The sequence below is a fragment of the Trichosurus vulpecula genome, chromosome 1 (genome assembly GCF_011100635.1).
Source record: "Trichosurus vulpecula isolate mTriVul1 chromosome 1, mTriVul1.pri, whole genome shotgun sequence".
NCBI classification, from domain to species: Eukaryota; Metazoa; Chordata; class Mammalia; order Diprotodontia; family Phalangeridae; genus Trichosurus; species Trichosurus vulpecula.
The window spans coordinates 391,521,478-391,544,369 of record NC_050573.1 but is presented as its reverse complement, the minus strand read 5'-3'; the positions used below and the strand labels follow the sequence as shown (position 1 = coordinate 391,544,369).

General features: G+C 36.4%; 1 protein-coding gene across 2 annotated transcripts in view; it reads right to left on the bottom strand.

The window, feature by feature from the left end:
- The window catches only part of WDR7 (WD repeat domain 7), a 489,834-nt gene that overhangs the window by 276,563 nt on the left and 190,379 nt on the right, over positions 1 to 22,892 (bottom strand). For both annotated transcript variants that reach the window (XM_036757317.1, XM_036757326.1), the window contains one exon: positions 6,761 to 6,874. In XM_036757317.1, coding sequence (XP_036613212.1) covers positions 6,761 to 6,874 — 114 coding nt within the window. The remainder of the gene's footprint in view (positions 1 to 6,760; positions 6,875 to 22,892) is intronic.

The following is a 22,892-nucleotide window of genomic DNA, read 5'->3' as shown; positions in this document are numbered from 1 at the left end:
ACACATTTAGTATAATATGTAATGAAATGCTAGCTGACATGAACTCTTAGACGTAGATTAAATGTTAAAAGATTAAATATTCCCATCCACGGGAAAAAATGGAAACCAGAAAGATAAAAATTCATCATTTTGAAGAAATATTTAATATTCAGTTGCAAAGTTGGCTTCCAGAGAGACGGTAATTAGAAATTTATGTTTTCTTTTCCTTTACTAAAATAGATCTGTGATTTCATTGACTCCAATGCAGATCACAACCCAGTCATGTGACTTCATGTGAAATACATGTAGTAAGCACCAACATTCAGCATTAATAATCAACATTCAAGTATATTATGCTGTTAAAATCAGAATGGTATAAATAGAAAATGTTATTAAATTGATCTTTTCTTATGCAAAAGAAAAAATATATAGAAAGATGAACTATCTGGAATGGAATATTTTATTTGCAAAACAACAAAAGTCACATTAGTTTATTTCTCTTAATGTCTCTTCTCATAAAAACCATATGACAAGTATGTCTAAGCTTTGTTAATCCATAATAATCCAATAGTGCCAACATAGTACAATACGGCATTTTTTTCAATAGATAACACCCCCAAGTTAAACACAAGAATAAGGAATTTAGAGTTGTAGATTAAAAGGCATATGAATTCAGTACTAATTCTCCAATAGCTAGTTAAAACAAGGTAAAAAAAAATAAAAATACTTAGTCATTGTTCAGGAGTTGCAGATACATGTGAATGTATTTGTTCTTGAAAGTGAACATAGGTTCAACAGATATAGGAAGCTTTTTGTGAATGCTGCTGTTATAGAAGCAGTACTCCTTTCTGTGTACAGAAGATCCAAATTTTTTCCTTCAGATATGACTTGTACTTTAGTAAAGGGCAAAAATCCCGTATCTTTTAGTCAGAAGGAATATATAAACGTTTTATGAGTTGAGCCTTCAGAAAAATGTAATGCGCACAAATCAATAGTTAGTATCAGCCTAAAAGTCCTTCAGCTATATCATTATATGCCAGAGATGGTGACATTCAGCATATAAAAAATGTTTAAGTTCTATTCTGTCATCACTTATTTTTAAAATTTAGACAGTATTCAAAAATTTTAAACATGTATGAAACATAAACATGAAATATCTGTTAGGAGTGGAAAAATATTTATATTTGTAGATTTTTCTTTGGGTTACAGTCCTTTAAAATCATATATTACAGAGCAACCACAAATGTGACAAAGAAAAAAATTTGTTTTGCAGAAGTTATAGTATAAATTAAAATAATTAGTAAATAAAAATAGCTCTCAAGTATATTACACTTAGCAGATTAAACTTCACTTTTACAGATGAGGAAACTGAGCCAGGTCAAATAACTTACCAAGGACACACAACAAAGAAAGTAGCAGGCCTATGGTCCAAACCTAGACTTTCTGTTTCCTAGTCAAAGTGATCATGCCATATCACCCTTGCTTTTAATGAATTTAAGGGTATGTATGTACGTGTGTCTGTATACATATACATGTACATGTGTATGTGTCTATATATATAATAAAGATAATGCTTAATTCATTTTGCGATCAGTAAAATAAAACTCTCCAAAATTAGTTTTTTTAATCAAAGCTGCTGGGCATGGTAGCATATATCTGTATCCCAGAAAGGTGACATGGATAGATTGCCCTGAGCTCACAAGTTCTGGAATACAGGAAGGTCAGTGCTGATTGGAAGGCCATATAAAAGTCCAGCAGCACTATGTGGCTCCTGGGGTGAGGCCCTTGGGGCACAAAGCCACCAACCTGCCTAAAGAGGATTCAAATGACCCATGTCAGCAAAAGAGAGAAGGTCAAAACCCTTGAGCCAATCAGTACAGGGACTGAGCTGGGGGTGGTCACTGAATTTCCCACCTGACCAAGGGAGGACATGGCCCAAATTCCCAACCCCTTAAAAAATTATATCAAAGCTGAGTTAAATAAGACCAAGAATGTTTACAATATTGTTTTGTTTGTAAGATCAAATAATTATGTATGTGATTTAGGAAACATCATGTAACTCCTCTCAACTGCAGGTTCCTCATCTGTAAAAGGAGAGATTTGGTTAGACAGACCCTTAAATCCAACACTGCTGGGATTGTATTACATATACAGGCACTTTTAACAAATCAATTTGGAAAAAAAAAAACAAAACTAGAAACTCGAGGATGCTGAGGTACCAGAAAATATATCAGAGGTATTTGTTAGACTTATTTTTTTCCAAACACCACAATAAACAGTATACATTGTATATAATCATTTGTACCCAATTCCTCCCTCATCATGCGAATGTTTCTATTATTGCTACAAATGATTATTTACTAACTCCCAAAACAATCTACCAAGAACTTAATGCCAAATTCATGAAGCTACATAATATTCAATATTATTCCATGTGGATTTTTAATGAATTTTTAAATGACACTAAAAAGTAAATAAAAAGGATACATGCAAACCAAGTTAAAAGCTTACATAAACAAAAAGAGTAGCTGAATAGCAAAAACAATAAAATAGAATTCTATCATTACTGTTGCTGTTAAGGCCATTCACTATTAAAAAAAAACAAGTTCTTTAAGAAGATGACAATACCTGAGGTAATTCCATTAAGAGAGAAAGCATGTCAAGTATTGCTATATAGTATTAGAAAAAAATTTTTTTTAAAATAGAAATATTTTGTTTCTTTGTATTCTGTATGAACATTCAACATTTTGTATCTATACTAAGTAGAATATCTTAATTCCTAAAAGTACTGGTGTGAAAATAATCATTTTTTAAAAATGTAACTAAAGTGTTCGGCAAACCTTAAGTTAGAAGATATATCTGTTGACCAATGCACATTGGCATTACTTTGCTGAACCGATCAATAGATATCTGCTTTAAAAAGAGACATACAAAAAAAAAACTGTACCATATTTTTTAAATGACAAGGTGAGGATTTAAACTGCCTCAATCAAGACTCAATTTTTTCTTTCTCCAGTTTTCCAGCTGTTCTCTTCAGTTAAGACTATTCATTTTAAATACATTTAATTGGATCCAATTGATCTTAGACTACATTTACACAGCCTTATCCATGTTTCTCTACCTTCGTAAGGCAACCATTTAGTAAGTAAAGGCTTAAAGCTCAGATTCAAGTTGGGCTACATAATATTTCAGAAGGCAACATTTCATTTCAAATACTCATTTTTTTTTAAAAGGCATATGGGTTTTTTTCTTTTAAATAGCTGTTCGGCCTGTAATATAGTACAGAAAATAATTGCATTTAAAAATTAAATAACTTGACAAAACTAATACTACAATGACAAATTACAATGAAAAAACTAAAACAATATGGCAGAGTATCCTAAAAACCATTTCAGGTTAGGATTTCATAACCATATAACAAAATAGTCCAAACCACTGGGACAATGTTACTAATCGTATACTTTATAAAGAAAAATTCAGATTCATTCTTATGTCACAAATGAGACAATGGGATGTATTTTCCCCAAAATGGGAAGAACCATTTTCCCTGAAAGTTTCAGTGCAAAACAACACAGAAGATTATTATGTCTCATATCATTTCCTCACATTGTGCCCACTATATTTTTCATAATATAATTTATATAGGCTTCCAGTCAATAAAAAGAAATATGGTTTTCTTTCAAACCCTTACAAAAATCTATACACAGCTCAATCACATTACACAATCTAAAGGCAACTTGAACTATCTGTAGATTATAGCATGTGAGTTGCTTTGACAATATGTTAAGGAGTCTCTTTTAGTTGTTTAAATTCTTTGGATTTTGAACATTCTCAACTCTAGTACTCATCACGTAAACTGGCATGAAAAGAACAAATCAATTAAAGCAAGCCAAATGACATATTTTTAATAAATGTTTGATTTATTTTCTTAAGGACTTACATGATGTATATTTTAAGATGAAAGAGCTTTCCCAAAATAGATTCCTTTTTAGATTCTTGGTTTTGTTATTATAAAATTAAAAATGTGATGGTATAGGTTAATACTACCAAGTAGCTCTAATAAAGTATATCCCCAAACTTTTATGTGTTGATTTACTTATGTTTTGGTACTAATATTTTTAAAAATCTAAATCAAAATAAATTGCTCTAACCCAAACCAAACATCTTTTTAATTAACCCTGTTTTCATGAAGTGAAATAAGATTTTCATAAAACATTTATCTATTGGGTTAAGAAGCAAGGAAGAGGAGGAATTAAGATATGCAAAAATACTGATAGTACAATAGGGAAAGTCATATAAGTACTGTAAAGAAAACTGAAAAAAAAGATTAACTTTATTTAGTAGCCACTTAATCAAATTCCACAAATACAAATTGCTAATAGTTTTCATTAATTGTTAGAATTTCTGAACGTTTCCATTTACTTTGGAATTAAACCATTTTTCACCAAATGATTATAACTAACATTAACATTAGTAAGAAGCAAAAAATCTATAGTCATCACAACCCACAAACTACTCTCACTTTTATTTGCAAAATTTGTAAATATGGCTAAAAACAGAACCATCTCAAGTTAGGCAATTAACTCGACATTTGCTGTATGTGGCTCAAATATTAAAGCTCTGTAATGAATCAGGCTTTGGGTTTGCAATTGTCACTAGGTTCCTTCAACTCTATTTCCAATGGAAAAATTTTAAATCCACTCAGGTGATAAAGGCTGTTAGGAGGTCCTCAGTGGAACTAAGATAATAATAGATTATAATAAGATAAGAACAGGTGACTCAACAGGTTACACTTTGACATTAACTCCTGGTTATATTTATATGTGTATGTTATATATACACTTAGCTTATTACACAGTGAACAACTTAGGTCCCAATTTTACTTTAATATATAATTACAATTTTGCCAATTCACAAATGAGAGTGTTTCTAAATCTCAAGACAATAATCTCTATTTAGTTTGTAGCTACTTGAGGCAAGGGACCATTTTTTGCCTTTCATTGTGCCCCTAATGTCAGTACAATACCCAGCATGCAAGTAAGAACTTAATAAATGCTTGTTGACAGACTTAGATTTTACTATGTACATAATTCCAAGTCACATATTTCATTTTAAAATTACTTATTTCTACGAAACTAATAACTGTTTTATAAGACTGTTTAACATCATAGAATCTTGCTAATATATTTAGATATTTATTTTTTAAGTTTCCATCAAAATGTTCATAAATCTTTCCATACCAGATAGAATGTTTATGTCATGTAACTCTTGCTTTAAGCATTCAAAGATTCTGCTGGAGAATAGCATGATCAACACTGGCCATTAGTCATGTCTCTATTAGGTGATTGTAGATTGGACTTTGGTTTGCCAATAAAGCTGCTGTGCACAGAGCATATTGCTATTTGTGATGCAGTTATTTTGCCTGATGTTTCAAAATGATACCATCATTCCAAACACACAAACAAAACAAAACAAAAAAAAAAACTTCCTCAGCTGTATCATACCAGATAAGTTATCTGATGTAGTTTCCTAGCTTTATACAGTTAGACGGTCTTGTGAAAAGTGTCCTTAAAACATTTCTGCTACATTCTTTACCTGTAATCACATCTATTCAGTTCATCACACTACTGTTGTTCATACAAACACTACTGGATCACTTCCATATATGACCTGCCTTGAGCTGAATTAAGGCAAACCACTCCTCTCATGGTGGAAAAAAAATACTAAGTAATGTGAATACTATCTTGCTATGTGACATTAAGTAACAATGATGAAACTTTTCAAGGTACATAACATAATATCAGGGGCAGTCACAAAGAAAAATAAATACTACCATCCAAAAGGCTTTCTCAGTTAGACTTGAAGTTGGGCTACACATCAGCATCACAGTCAGTTTCAGAAAGTGGAATATAATTCCCCACTGGTTTTTCTCTTTACCCAGTCTTCTTTTTTTTTTGGCTACTCATACTTTAATCCCATAGGAGTTATATATCTTCACCCAAAGTAACCTTTTTACAATTAGAGTGAAGTGAGGTGAAAGGTATGCATCAAGTCCCACAATTTCTTTCTCTAGTACATATTATATATATGTTTGTATGGCTTTCCAATATACAGGGCAGATAGGTGGTACAGTGGATAGATTGCTGGGCCTGGAGTCAGGAAGACTCATCTTCCCGAGTTCAAATCCAGCCTCAGACACATATTAGCTGTGTGACCCTGTGTAAGAGTCACTTAACCCTCTTTGCCTAAGTTCTTCATCTGTAAAAAGAACTGGAGAAGGAAATGGCAAACCACTCCAGTAACTTTACCAAAAAAAAAAAAAAAAACAACCCAAATGGGGTGATGAAGAGTTGGACATGATTGAAATGACTGAACAATAACAACTTACACTATAACATCTTGTTGACCTCTCCACCTATAGTCTCATAGCACCAACATCATCTTCTATGTCACTATTTCAAACACATCTAACTCTCCCATTGGCCTTTAGAAAATTAAGACCTTAATGGCTCTCTATCAACTAATTACAACTTCACTATCTGTGCTATCTTCTACTAAGCCATAAACAATTCTATTACACTTGTTTAAGAATGAGTATTCTTCATTCTTCCTTACCCTAAGGAATCCCAAATTCAGACAATTCCATTATTGTTTGAAATCTTCCTATAGCCTTTACATATCTCACAGTTTTATAATTCCTCTCATTTTGAATTATAACCAGGTGATTTTTTAAAAAGAATCGTGCATATCTTGATAAAAATTGTATCGTTGTCACAAATACCTGCTGTGATGTCATCATCAGCAAGATCATGCTCTTCTTCTTGGACTTTAGTTTCAGTCCCCAAGGCATCTGGACTGGCAGTTGCAGTCTGAATGGATTCTGCTGTCACTCCAGCTAAAATAAATGAGATAATAAAAACTGAGTTTAATAAAATGGAAGAATTGGGGGATGGGGGATTCCAAATCACGTGAATTTGTTTACAGCAATCAAACCATCAGAAAGGAAGATTAATATCCATTCACAGATACACAAGCCAATAAAAAATCTGCATGTATGCATACATGCACATTTTAAGAAAACTAAACTAATTTCCGCTAGAGTTGAGCATCATAAAAGAATGGGAAGATAAAGTATTATTGCGCCAATTTTGCAAATGAGGAAACTGAGGCTAAGGTTAAATGACTAATTTAGCTCTACAATTAATAAATGTTAAAGCCTGGACAGAAATACACTGCTAGCTACATTGCTAATTCCTTTCTTTTGCTAAAACAAACAAATGCTAAGATAAACCAGTTAGAAATGCCATAAGATATAAAGTCACACATTCTTATTATGTAGCAATTAATTAGCTTTAATGTAGATTACCTAAAGGAAGTTTTCTACAAAGGGGCCAAAATACAATTGCTACCTTAATCAATCAAGGAATATTTTTAAGTATCTACAATACTCAGCCCCTTTAACTGGACCCTTTGACTGCCAGGCAGGCATGGGCTCCAGACCTGCTTTGTAAATAAAGAGGTGGTTCACTCAACAAGGCTGCTCTCCCCATTTCCCACCAGCTTACAGCTTTTGGACTTCTGGGGAACTCTCCATCATGCACCTTCACTGATTACCTCCTCCCTTCAACCCCAGCTTCTCAGCTTTCTTTTATGTGCTGTCTTCCCATATTAGATAGCAAGCTCCTTGAAGGCAGGAACTATCTCTGTTTTTATTTGTACCCCCAGGGCTTAGTTGCCCAGGCTTACAATAAGTGCTTAATAAATATTTATTGACTGTTAGACCTAACTAGCACTGTGGATACAAAGACAAAATTGAAAGTGCCCCAGTTCTCAAGGAGATGACAATCTATCAGGGAATAACTATATATACAAATAAGGAGCATACCAAAAACAGACCACCACAACCATCATCCGCCCCCCAAAAAGTCTGGGAAACAATCTTCTACATGTTTAGACAGAGACAAGGGAAAGGTGGGCACAGGGATATTTCTGGCCAAGATGGATGCATAAATGGAGACAGCCTGCTCAGCTCCTCCAAAGAAAAATCTGAAATAAATATCTGATTCAAATAATAATCAAGAAATCAGATGAAGAAATATTAATTTTTTCCCATGGGTACAAGCATTTAACTCCTTACAAATTAATTAAGGACTTTTTTTTCTAAAACTCAAAAAGACATTCTCACATTACAAAGATATTAGGGCATGAGTATCTTGTTAGTTACATTAATTGGGGTGGGGATGATTTGATTCAATTTCCTTCAGCATTTCTAAGTCCAGTGGGGTGAGATTAATCCCCATGCTTTCAAATGAATTTCAGGTTTGGAAAAAATTTTAGAAAGGATGTTCCCTTGTCTTACCATGCCTCTGTCCTTTATCCCTAAAAAGTCACAAATTGGCAAAGGAAATGGAGGTAAAAGGATAGGATACACACATTACTAGATAATAAGCTATGTCCACATCAAGGCACAGGATTTTTAAAATTAATGGTAATTCATTGAAATATAAGTTCAAAACTCAGATTCATAACTCAATTTAACTAGTAAAAGCATTAACAAGAACTTGAGTACAATTAAGTGACATTGATAAAAAAGCTCCCTTTTCTCTCCCCCTCATATCACAACGCTCAGCTATCTTCTGCTACTCTCTCACTCTTCACCAACGTCTCCAACAACGAGGTGGCCCTTCTCCTTGCTGAAGCAAAGGTCTTTACATACGTACAAGTGATCCCATTCCATTCCATTTTCTCTAGCAGAGTGGCCCCTTTATGATCCTTGTACAGAAAGCCTTTCTTAATCCCTGTTCATTACAATGTCTTCCCTCTGTTGATAGATTTTGGGACTTGAAGGAAGCCAGAAAAGCCAAGAAGTAAAAGGGAGAGCATTCCAGGTATGGAGGATAGCCAGAGTAAATGCCCAGATGCTGGATGGAGTGTTTTGTTCATGAGACAGTAAGAAGGCCACTGTCACTGATCACAGTGTACAGGTGGGGCAGAGTGTGGGCAAGATGTTGAGAAAATTGGAAAGGGAGGGAGGGTCAGTTTTTCCTGACACAACTGACCAATAAAAAAAATCACCCCCAAAAAGGGTCTTTAAACACCAAACAAGATTTTGTATTTGATCCTGGAGGTGATGGGGAGCTACTGAAATTTGAGTAGGAAAGTGTACTTTAGGATTACTGGGTTCTTAAAGTTTGATTTAATTTAACCTTTTTCTCAGCACTTATGGTTATAAAGTTACTAAAGTCACTGTGAGTTACTAAGGCTTACCATACTCTATCTTAAGTATTGGGTATGTCTCTGATTTCAAATTAGGTATGCTCCACTTTGAGTTTAAAGGAATCATAGAGAAGGATGTAAATCCCAAAAGGGCAGCTCCCTTTTTCTAAACTACCACCCAAAACTTCCTTAATTTGTCCACAAGCAGGGAAGAAATGCAAGGTACAAATAAGCCCAGAATCACAAAAATTTTTGGCTTAGAACTTGAAATTCTATGTCTCAAATGTAACTTTCTTGCTGGCCTACCTACAATTTAATATCTGTTTGGTTCTCAAAGGCTTTCACTTCATATATTAATTTAAAGATTTAGGTTGTTAGAGATGGAAGGAATAAATATATACCCAACATTCACATCATTATTGCAAAAATAACAATGAAGGGAGAAGGGAAGAGAAGGGATTAAGCATTTATAGAGCCCCTACTAAGTGTCAGGCGCTGTGTTAAGTGCTTTGACAAATATTAACTCATTTGATCTTCACAATAAGGAAACTGAGGCAAACAAGCTAAATGACTTGCTTGGGGTCACTCAGACAGTAAACATATCTGAGGCCACATTTGAACCCAAGTCCTCCTGACTCCAGTTCCAGAGCTCTATTCACTTTGCCACCAGCTGCAACAACAGCGACAACAATGAAAGGCATGAACTGTGGCCAGTGATCATTATAGGCAATTATTACAGTGACTATTCACACCACAACCACTCTTCCAGCCTTCTAGCTTCATAACCAGAGCACTATCCTCAACACCTCACTTTCCCTCACATAATACATCTCATCACTTGCCAAATCTTACCCTTTCTACCTCTCTAACATCTCTCATATCTGTCCTTCTCTCTTCATTTACACAGTTACCACCTTAGTTTAGGTCAAGGATGGGGAACCTGAAGCCTTGAGGCCACACATGGCCCTCTAGGTCCTCAAGTGCAGCCCTTTGACTGAATTCAAGTTTTACAGAACAAATCCCCTTAATAAAAGGATTTGTTCTGTAAAACTTGGACTCAGTCAGAAGGCTGCACCCAACGACCTAGAAGGCCACATGTGGCCTCAAGGCCACAGGTTCCCTACTCCTGCTTTAGGTTTTCCTTACTCTTCATTTGGACTATTGTAATGGTCTTCTAATTGGTCTCACTTCCTCAACTCTCTCCCTACTCCAATCTACTCTGAATTACACAACTGTTATAGTAATTTTCCTTAAGTATGAATCTGGCTGTGTCACCTACTCAGAGAAGGATAAGAGGGAGGGAGGGAGGGAGAAGAGGAGGAAGGGAGGAAAGAAGAAAGGGCACTACCTATACACCAGGAACTGTACTAAGTACTAGAGATACAAAGACAAGCTAAAAGAAAGACAAAGCTTACACCCTAATGAGGGAAGAAAACACAAAATGGACTGGGGGTGGGGAGGGAGGGAGGGATTTGTCTAAGGCACATGGTTTTAAAGCCTGGAAGTGAGGATCAGAGCCAAAAGGTTAATGAATGCTGGCTAGCTTAGGCCTCTCCACAGAATTTAAGTTCCACGAGGAACTCACCACAGCGAAAAGGGGCCTGGAAGAAGGATATTTCAGGGTAAGAAGGCTACAAAGATGGTTGGATAATCCAGGGTGAGGAGCCCCTCCCCAGGTCTTCAAGGAAATTTCAGGGAAGTTAAGGAATGATTTGGAAGTTGGGAAGTCAGGAACAGAGTCCATTTCTACACTCTATGACACAGGCAAACTGACTTACTTTCTGTTCCCAACCATGGCATTCCATCTCCCATAACCTTCATACCTAGAATGTGCCCTCTCCTTACCTCAGGCTCAGAGATTCCCCTACTTCCTTCAAATTTCAGCTTAAGCACCAACTTCTACATGAACTTTTTCTGATTCACCCAACTCATACTATCCTTTCTATCTTCTATTTAACTACAGGGCATTTATTTTGTTTATCTATATAGTCAGTATTTCCTGATATATGTAAATGTTGTCTCCCTCAATAAAATTTCTTGAGAATAGGAATTTTTTTTTGTTTTTTCGTATTTGTATATCTAATATCAAACATAGTGTTTGGCCCACAGTAGGCCCTTAATGCTTACTGTTTGATTAATTTTTCATTTGAAGCCATAGAAGCTTGTGACTATGAAGCAAAGTTACGAACAACTGTCTGAAAAGAATGACTGTAAGCCAAATGATACTCTGTATGTACTTAGTAAGCATGCAAGGAGAAACGATTAAATATAAATCTGTCATCACTTAAAAATTCTTTTCATCTCACATAAACTAGCATCATTGTCAAACGCAAAAAAACAACTATAAAAGTATCTTTCCCTCACATCCAAACAAAAGAAAATATAAGTTCAAAACCTTGTGATTTCAAATGAAATTTTCTAGAAAATGAAATTCAAACATCCGTTTCCTGTTTCATTTCAATTCTGCTTTACAACTTTGTCTCACAATGTGGTTGAAGAGTTACCAAGAATACAAAATTTTCTCAGAATATGTATATTTCCTGTAGTATATACAGTCATTGTATTTTTAAAAGGAAGAAGAATGCAAAGTTTCTGTCCACTATATACTCTACTATAATTAACTGAGAGCCATATTATCAGAGGTAAAAAAAAAAACAACAGATCTCCAAATCTAAATAATAAAGTATTTGTCACTCCTAAGGTTGTTGACCCAAATTGAGAGACTGAAAGGATAAAATGAAAGGTAATGAGAAGAAACTAGAGTAGGGCACAAAAGTGAACCAATAACAATTACTAGCACGATTTCACAAAATGGGTTAGTAAGAAAGTAGTGGTAATCTTCTAAATAAATACTTTACTATGCACATTTTTAAGGTTTATGTTTTTATAAGATAAACAAGCTATCAAAATAATTTCATACAGTATTCTTTGACCAAGACACATTTGCCAGAATGTTTACTAAATAATCTGCAGACATAACTAACCAATTTATCCTACAAATGTTCAAGTAATTACATAGATAATGTAAATGAGCAGGGCCAGTTCTCAAGCACTGACAGAGCAGTAGACTAATCTGTATGACCTGAAGGCCTGTTCTGAAATATTTGCTTCACTGACCAGAGGAAAATATTAATAAAATGAAAAATACTGTATAAGATGCAGAAAAATACTCATCTTATAAAACAATTGATGTAATAATAAATTTATTGATAGTACTTTAAATTTAATCTTTGAATTCACTGTTGCTCTACCTCTCCCCACTAGAACCTCCAGAATCTGTGCCCCTATTCCCAGAGAAAGTTAATCTACTCATTTTTTGGAACTGGGGTTGAGCTGTTTTGATTGGTGACTGAATGAATGCAAAATCACCTATTGCAGGGGGCAGAGCCAAGATGGCGGCTGGAAAGCAGGGACTTGCGTGAGCTCCCCACCACATCCCTCCAAAAACCTATAAAAAATGGCTCTGAACAAACTCTAGAACTGCAGAACCCACAAAATAGCAGAGGGAAGCAGGGATCCAGCCCAGGACAGCCTGGATGGTCACTGGATGAGGTCTATTGCGCATGGAGCAGAGGGGAGCAGAGCTCAGCGTGGGCGGTAGCAGGACCAACCAGACAGGGAGCCAGGCAGAACAGGCCCTAGCACCCTGAATCAGTGAGCTGTGGCAGTTACTAGACTTCTCAACCCACAAACACCAAAGACAACAGAGAAGGTTAGTGGGAAAAGCTGCGGGGAACAGAGTTCGTGGTTCGGCCACCGCCCCAGCGCCAGCAGGGAAGATGCAGCTACAGAACTACAGCTGCAGTTACTTCCGGCCCCAGGCCCACGTGGTGGGAGGAATTAAGTGGCGGATCAGAGCAGGAGTGCAGAGACTGCTTAGGAAGTCCATGGATCTGAATCCACTCAAAACCCTACCTCCTGAGTCCCTACCTATAACTTCAACCAGAGAACATAATTAGCTCAAAGCAAAGACATTTAATGAAACAGCAGAATGAGGAAAGTTACAATAAAACATTCCCTGGGGCGCACTCTCCCATAAATACACAGGTCGTTAATGGAGAGGGAGGGTACACATAGTGATCACAAATAAGGATTCACATATAGGGATCATATGTGGCATATCTACAGATAGGCAACTCAGCACCCAACTCTGAAGGACCATTTATTTATGTCAGGTCCAGGCTGGTGGTTCTTGAGAAAGGAGGAGTGCTGGGGTGAAATAGCTGGCTGTATAGAAATAACTCTGAAATCAACAGCAAATCCCCTCAAGCTTGGAACAAAGTACTCTTTGCTCTACAAACAGTCATACCCTGACAAAAAACTCAAGGGTCAAGTAAGTTGGCTGGGAACATGGCCAGGCAGCGAAAACACACTCAGATCCAGTCTCAGACTTTGGAATCTTTCTTTGGTGACAAAGAAGACTAAAACATACAGCCTAAAGAAGTCAACAAAGTCAAAGAGCCTACATCAAAAGCCTCCAAGAAAAACATGAACTGGTCTCAGGCCATGGAAGAGCTCAAAAAAGATTTGGAAAAGCAAGTTAGAGAAGTAGGGGAAAAATTGGGAAGAGAAATGAGAATGATGCAAGAAAACCATGAAAAATAAGTCAATGACTTGCTAAAGGAGACCCAAAAAGAATATTGAAGAAAACAACACTTTAAAAAATAGACCAACTCAAATGGCAAAAGAGCTGCCTTGAAAGGCAGAATTAGCCAAATGGAAAAGGAGGTCCAAAAGACCACTGAAGAAAATACTACCTTAAAAATTAGATTGGAGCAAGTGCAAACTACTGACTTGATGAGAAATCAAGATATTATAAAACAGAACCAAAGGAATGAAAAAGTGGAAGACAATGTGAAATATCTCATTGGAAAAACCACTGACCTGGAAAATAGATCCAGGAGAGATAATTTAAAAATGATTGGACTATGTGAAAGCCATGATCAAAAAAAGAGCCTAGATATCATCTTTCAAGAAATTATCAAGAACTGCCCTCATATTCTAGAGCCAGAGAGTAAAACAGAAATTGAAAGAATCCACAGATCGCCTCCTCAAATAGATCCCAAAAATCAAACTCCTAGGAACATTGTCACCAAATTCCAGAGCTCCCAGGTCAAGAACAAAATACTGCAAGCAGCCAGAAAGAAACAATTTGAGTATTGTGGAAAAACAATCAGGATAACACAGGATCTGGGAGCTTCCACATTAAGGGATCGAAGGGCTTGGAATACAATATTCCAGGTCAATGGAGCTAGGATTAAAACCAAGAATCACCTACCCAGCAAAACTGAGTATCATGCTCCAAGGCAAAATATGGACTTTCAATAAAATAGAGGACTTTCAAGCTTTCTCAGCAAAAAGACCAGAGCTGAACAGAAAATCTGACTTTCAAACACAAGAATCAAGAGAAGCATGAAAAGGTAAACAAGAAAGAGAAATCATAAGGGACTTACTAAAGTTGAACTGTTTTGGTTACATTCTTACATGGAAAGATGATGTGTATGATTCATGAGACCTCAATATCATAGTAGCTGAAAAGAATATGCATATATATATGTGTGTGTGTGTGTGTGTGTGTGTTTGTGTGTGTGTGTATATATATGTATACACATATACATATATACAGAGGGCACAGGGTGAGTTGAATATGAAGTGATGATATCTAAAAAAATGAAATTAAGGGATAAGAGAGGAATATATTGAGAGAGGGAGAAAGGGAGAGATAGAATGGAGTAAATTATCTCGCAGAAAAGGGGCAAGAAAAAGCGGTTTCTCTAGGAAGGGAAGAGGGGGCAGGTGAGGGGGAATGAGTAAATCTTGCTCTCATCAGATTTGACCTGAGGAAGGAATACCATACACACTCAATTGGGTATCTTACCCCACAGGAAAGAAGAAGAAAGAAGATAAAAAAGGGGGGATCATAGAAGGGAGGGCAGATAGGGGCAGGAAGTAATCAAAAGCAAATACTTTTGAAAAGGGACAGGGTCAAGGGAGAAAATTGGATAAAGAGGGACAGGATAGGAAGGAGCAAAATATAGTTAGTCTTTCACAACATGAGTATTGTGGAAGGGTTTTACATAATGATATGCATGTGGCCTATGTTGAATTGTTTGCCTTCTTAGGGAGGGTGGGTGGGGAGAGAAGAGGGGAGAGAATTTGGACCTCAAAGTTTTAAAAAAAGACATTCAAAAACAACAACAGCAAAAAAAGTTTTTGCATGCAACTAGGAAATAAGATACACAGGCAATAGGGCATAGAAATTTATCTTGCCCTACAAGAGAAGAAGGGAAAGGGGGATGGGAGGGGAGTGGGGTGACAGATGGGAGGGCTGACTGGGGAACGGGGCAACCAGAATATATGCCATCTTGGAGTGGGCGAGAGGGTAGAAATGGGGAGAAAATTTGTAATTCAAACTTGTGAAAATCAATGCTGAAAACTAAATATATTAAATAAATTAAATTAAAAAAAAAAAACAATTTAAGTGGAAAGAGGAAAAAAAAATCACCTATTGCACTATACGCCCTCTATCACATCCCATCCAGCCATCTACTTAGACAAAGTTAGTTCATCTTGCCATATGCTTTGTTGCCACACAACAATAACCCCTTCTCCCACTGCCACCTCTTCCTCTGGATACAGTAATAAATAGCTTCTGGGAAAGGATACACGTGAAAACAGCACATCAACTGGCAGTCCTTTGGATTAATTCACCAATCCTGTGAATCCCCAGACCAAAACTTATTTCACCGACCATCACTCCCCTATAAGAATGTAACCTTCACCACAAGAGGATCACTGATATCTCTTAACCATGGAGACCTGATAGGAACCAAGGAGAGGCAACTTTAGATGGAGTGGATATTCAACAATAAAGGACCTATTTCTGGAGGTAAAGGGGAAGGATTATTGGCAAGAAGCCAAATAAGAAAAGATAAAAATTAGGTTGAAAATTAAAAATTCTCAAGGAAGGATTCAATAAAACTAACAAGTAGGAAATTTAGATTAAACAAGTGCAACTCTAAAAGAATAGGTTCCCTAAAGAAGAGACTGAAAGACTTGGAATGCAATAATGCCACAGTGTAATTCAAATTATTTGAATAAAGTGGAAAAACAGTATGACTGGAAGAATACATGAGACTTCTACAAATCAAAGACATTGCATTTAAAGCTAGGCTATAAGGAGATAAATAAAGAATTCTAGGTATTACAGAAAAAGAATGGAAAAGTCAGAATGCCACACTTAAGGAAAATTTGCTTAAGAAACATTAAAAGGTAGCAAAGAATAAATCAGGAAAATCTATAGAACGGTGATGGACACTTTTATTTAAAAGTTGTTTTATAGTTGAGAAATGATGAAGGGTTAAACTAGTGTGCTATCCGTATTCATGGAGAGAAGAAGATAGACATGAGAGATGTTGAGTGGGTATAATTTTTTTGGCAATTGGATTTGCATGTTGATAATGAAAAGTCAAGGAAGAATCTAAGATTATAATCCTCAGTGACTGGGAACATAGCAGTGGAAAGAAGCAGGGGGAGGGAAAGGATTCATTTCTGTTTTGTGGCATCAAGGTTGAAATATCTACAGGAAATTCAGTTCAGAAGATTAAATTGATTCTGTATCATTTCTTATTGATCCTATTTACAATTTTTAAAAAAATAAAGTTGTGATAAAATGTGAGAATTATAATGTTAAAAATTAAATATTGTAAGGAATCAAGGAAAAATCCTTTCACATACAAAATAAATTAATCCGAATAAAGTAAGACTACTTCTCATTTGTGAGAATCAATTGAAAATTAGAACAATATACCAAAAAGCAAGGTGAAAGTTCAGTTCATACCTCAAAATGACATCTTGCAAAAGTGAAATGAACCACCAGTGAAAATAATTGTATTTTCACTAGTCACACATTTAAGCAGAGATGAGAGGATGGATGGATGGATGGATGGAAGGGAGGGAGGGAGGGAGGCTGGGAGGCAGGGAGTGAAGAAAGGGAAAGAAGGGAAGGAAGGGAAGGGACAGAGGGGGAAAAGAGGCTTCATTTGGCATTTTGGACATTTATTCCTAGGCTCCAAAGTCAAACCATGCCACTTCAACTCAGCCTTCATCTCAACCTCTACCCCACTGGAAATCTGGACACTACCCAAAGAACCACCCAGGGTTTTTACAGATGAACTTATTTTAATAAGAACCAAGCCTTGGCCTCATTTCTTAGCCAGGTGCTCAAATCTTTGCCACTTTAATCAGCCTTCATTCCAATTCCTCCATGTTGAAAACTTGAACTCTACCCTAAGAACCATTATGGCACTGAAAGGTGAGCTTTAGCCTTATCTTGTCCAGGAACAAGCCTTCAACTCACTTCCCAGTTACCACCTTCCCTGGCACATATTAAGTGCTATGCATATGTTAGCCATTATTAATAACACGCCTTACCTCTGCCTTCATTCTCGAAGAGGACCATGACATCAAGGACATGATGACATGACTTGCAGTTGACTTTGACTTGAGTGAGGCAGGGCTGTGCAAGGTCACCAGCCTCACTTTCTTCTCCAGAGCCATCTGGTTCCAGTGGCCAGATTTTGATCAAGAGCACTGGAAATGCCCCGAGATGTGGTGGGAGACCTTGGCGCTTTTGAGTTAAGGTCTTTTCAGGTTCCCACTTTGAGTGAGGCAACCTATGAGCAGTCTGAGCTGCCTGAATGGGGACCCAGCTGACCAGTTCCATTTGGTCAACCCAGCTCATCCCATCCTCTCTTCTCCTCTCCTTTCTTCTCCCCTCTTCTCCCACCTGAGGGTGTTCTGCCCAAAGGATGGTAAATCTTGATGGCCTAAAGCTACCTAGTTAACTTGGGGTTTACTGGCTAGATTTTCTTCTCAAAGACCAAAGACCCAATTCACTCTGGATCTCATGAATTGGACAATAAGTCCCTGCACAAGTACCACTTAATGGTTATTTTGGGGGCTCTCCTGGCTCAGAGTGAATGTAAATAGTAACTGTTTCTATTTTGCCAGAAACCTTGAGGGTCTTCAACTTCCAGTTTGATTTTTTCTTTTTTTATTAAAGGGGTCATCCCTTGACTCACTTCTTAAAGAGGCCTATTCACTGAATCAGCATTACCTAACTCTAAGGGAGTACATGAGAAGGCCTTAGCCTAAAAGAGCCAGGGTTTCGCATTGCATCCTGGATCATCTCCAGTCCTCCTGATCGATATCTGGCCACTAGACCCAGATGGCTCTGGAGAAGAAAGTGAGGCTGGTGACTTTGCACAGCCCTCCCTCCCTCAAATCAAATTCAATTGCAAGTCATGTCATCATCTCCCTGATGTCATGGTCCTCTCTTTGAGAATGAAGGACAAACCACAAATTCTGCCTGGCTCCCTCACTTTAAAATCCCACCCCCTTTCCAACTTTGCTTTATGTGTTGCCTTCCCCCACTAGAATATAAATTCCCTCAGGAAAGGGACTGTCTTATTTGCTGGATTTGTATTCTTAGCACTTAGTACAGTTCCTAGCACACAATAAGTACATATCTATTTCGGGAGGACATCATCTCTGGGCAAATGCCCTAATACTCTTCTCACTAAGCGGGAGGGTAAACATTGGCTAAACATTTCAGAAAAGGAGGACATGGGTCCACAAAGAACGTTACATATCAGATAATCCTAATACTTCATAATAAAGCAGGAAGAACAAGGTAATAAACTTTGAGGCTTAATGAGAAAGAATGGATATGGTCTAGAAAATCCACTGTAGAGAATGTCTTACAACAAGAGCTAAATTTAATAAAATACTGTCATGTCACAATCAAGGCCTGGTCTGTGTTGATACACTCAGTACAGCTATCTGACTGTAACTAGGATATGTGAAGTGCCAATCATTTGCCAAACCATTCTTATGATCTCCAATTGTCAATCTGAAAATGCACAGTACATACATAATTAAATACATTTATAATCAAATTCTAATAATAAGAGGACCACTTTAATTTTGAACTCATGATCTAGGATCCTATGGATAAAGATTTCTAAATTCATAATTTGCTACTCCTAAAAATGTTATCTCTGATTTGAGGAGCAGACATTCTGTTACAGAATAAAAATCATACAGTAGCCAATTTTTTGGAAACACCTTGGTGACTTTCTACTTTTATTTCCTGTTGTATTTTATATATGACTCTTTTGGCATAAGGATAAATGTAGCAGGCAAAGAATGTAGCACTGACAGCTCTATCACTAAGAACTGATAACGTTCTAGCTTCAATAACTTATAAAACCAAGTTAAATAAACAAGTAATTATTTTAATTATTGGGGAAAATATTCAAATCATGTGACCTTCACCTCTAAAATATAAGAAAAGGGTGAGGAAAAATGAAGTAGAAATATGCAAGACAAGATAAAAATAGAATTGGCATTATTAAGGAGAATAAAGGAACAGTCTACTGGAAGAGCTCTAAGTTAAAAGTGAAATCTAATTTTCTGCCAGCTCTTTAATGCAGATAAAACATTTTGCTTCTTTGACTGACAGATTTATCATCAAGATTTTAATAAAAGCCATTTTTGAAAAGTCTTTGCCCTCAAGGAACTTATAGGTCACTAAGGAGAAACAATGTGTACACATTGTAACACAAAAACAAAGCATACAAAATAAATAATAAGTAATTTTGATCAGGGTGGGAGGAAGAAGCAGCTAGAGGAAACCATAACACTTAAGTTATTCTTTGTAGGGAAGTCAGAATGCTAAGAGTCAGAAGAGAGAACACAGGGCATTATGAGCAGAAGGGAAAACTGGTCCAAAAATGGCATGCTTTGAACAAGGACTAACAAGAAAGTTAATGTGGACAACAGAGTTTGAAAAGGAATAATGGACGATAAACTTGAGGAGGAAGGTTGAAAAAAGATTATGAAAGATTTTAAATACCTTAGTGGTATGTATTCTATCTTAGGAGCAATAGCATGGAGATGATAATTGAATACATGGGAACCGATGAGATCACCAAACGAAACACGATAGAATGACAAGAAAAGAGAGCACAGGACAGGTCCCTGTAGGACAATCACATTCAGCAGATGTGACCTAAATGAAGATGCAGTAAAGGAGATTGAGAAGGGGAAGTCAGATAAGTAGGAGGAGAACAAGGAAAAAGTAGTGTCACAAAAACTTAGAAGAGAATATCAAGGAAAAACAGGTGATCAACAGAATCAAAGGCTACAGAAAAGTCAAGAGGGATGAGGACTGATAAAAGGCCATTATATTTGGCAATCAAGAAGCTGTTAACTTTGAAGTTAGGAGTTTCAGTTAAGTGATGAGGTTGGAAGCCACCTGTTAAAAGCTAGATTTGAAGCCAGGATCTTCTTGTTTTCTAGCACAGTCTTCTATCTATTATGCTACTCTCTGTCTCCTTATCCTATACAACACTTGACATTTCCAGATGGTCATCTGTCCAGTACTAACTAGGCCTGACTCTGCTTGGATTCCAATAAAAGATAACATAGAGTATGCTATATAGCACAGAGTATCTTGTAACTCCACTATTTTTTTCTGCATTATTTTTTTCTAGAATCAAAACAGATTTTGACTCACTGGAACCCCCTTCAGGTTTTAAGCTGCCACTATTTCTCCTTGCTTATAGGCGCTTACCAAAACCCAGATATCCTGCAGGAAAAAGGACACAGGGTTATCCTCACTCCATACCTTCTTCTTCTCTCTGATAACAAATCTGCCTAGTAAGCCTTTAATGGCGATTTGCTATGAAACAATGCTGGGAGGCAGAAGTGGGGGGGGGGGATTGTGGGGGGGAGAACAGTGGAGTGATGGAGAAATTCATATTCAAAATGAACAAATGTTAACTACATTAACTCCACAATATATAAAGGTTTCACCAGTCTGATCTGGCATTTATTTACCTTTTGAATTGAATGAACATTTGCTTTCATGGGACAAATTGGTTGCATTTATTAGACAACAGATATAAATACACTTTATACAAAGGGTACTACTACATAATAATACAAAAGCATTACTGAACAGAAGTGAAACTCAAATACCTGTAGAGTCCCATTGCCCCCAAAGAAATCGAAATGAGTTGGTCATTATGTCAATAAACAATAAGATTTCCCAAGTCAAGTTTTATAACTTGGGAAAGAAGCAAACAGAAAACAGAGATGGAATAGAGAAGGATTACAGTTACTAGAGCCATGGAAAAACACTGTTATCTAAGAATCCAAAGGAATCTCTTTGTTGTTGTCATTTTCAGTAGCATCCAACTCTTCATTACACCAATTTTGGTTTTCTTGGCAAAGATACTAGAGTGGTTTGCCATTTCCTTCTCCAGCTCATTTTATACAAGAGGAAACTGAGGCAAATAGAGTTAAGTGACTTGCCCAAGGTCACACAGCTAGCAAATGTTTGAGGCTGGATTTGAACTCACAAAGATGAGTCTTCCTGGTACTTCAGGTCAAGTACTGTACCCACTGCACCACCTGGATGCTCCAAAAGAACCTCAATGATCATCTAATCTAATATGGCAATAGGACAGCATGAGCCAGGATGGGGCTAGAAGCAGAGATGAGAGAAAAGTATGGAAAAGTGCAATGAAAGTGCTCAGGGCTCTCCAATTTAGACATATCCTCTATATAAAAGGTCACTTGTGATTTTAAGCAACCTGGAAATATGAGTCCTTGCATATATGTAACTGTCGATTTGAAACACATTAATCCTGATTAACAATATTTAAAATATTCCTTCTTTAAATGGTTTCGTAGAGTCAAAATTTAGGAAAAGAAATCTGAAAACTAATTCAATAAGATAAAGATATCTCTCTGTAAATATTCCAATATAGTTCTCTTAAACATATTGAGACTGCAGATTATTTTTGTAGATATTTAACTTTATAATGGTTGATAATCTGAGTAGTATTAAATGATGTTAATTACCCAACAATTCTATGTTCTGAAATGACTCCAATTATACCTAATATACTTATGATAAAAATGCTATAGTTTAGCACGGCACTGCAATATGGAACAACATTTACATTCGTTACATTTTTATATTTTATTTCAATACTAGATGAAAATCACAAAAAAACTGACTTGAATTTATTTATCCCACAAGGAATAACTTGACAGGACTTCATAAAGAGGAAAATGTGCTGGCAGAATATTTATAAACATGAACAAAGAAATTATGTTTCTCGTTCTCATAGTAATATAGATTTCCACTGATATTGAAAAAACAGATCCAAATTTAAAGAACAGAAGGTAATTTCTTTCATGTGTTTCGCAGGACTGTAGTTTTCGGTGGTCCAATTAAAGCACAATAGAGGCAACAATTTGATATGAACATTTACTTGAATAAATTGGAATTTAACAATATAGAAGCTAGAGTGTGTTGAGCATCTATAGTTTATTTTCAGACAGAAGGTTTAAATTTATTGGAAGCAGATCTCTGCAGTGACTGACCAACACTGCCCTACATTCCCTGCAATCCTTATGACAGACAGACTGCCTGCCTCACATTAATTCACTTCACACCACTTCTATCGATCCACAGCCGGTTCCCTAGTCTCTTTGCACACATTGCCTGTCTGGCTGCCTACATCCACATCAGCACATACACACAAAGGCCAGAGAAAGATAACCTTTTGCTTTCCATTAAAGACACAGTATCCATTTTTTCCATCTGTAGTAACATCAGA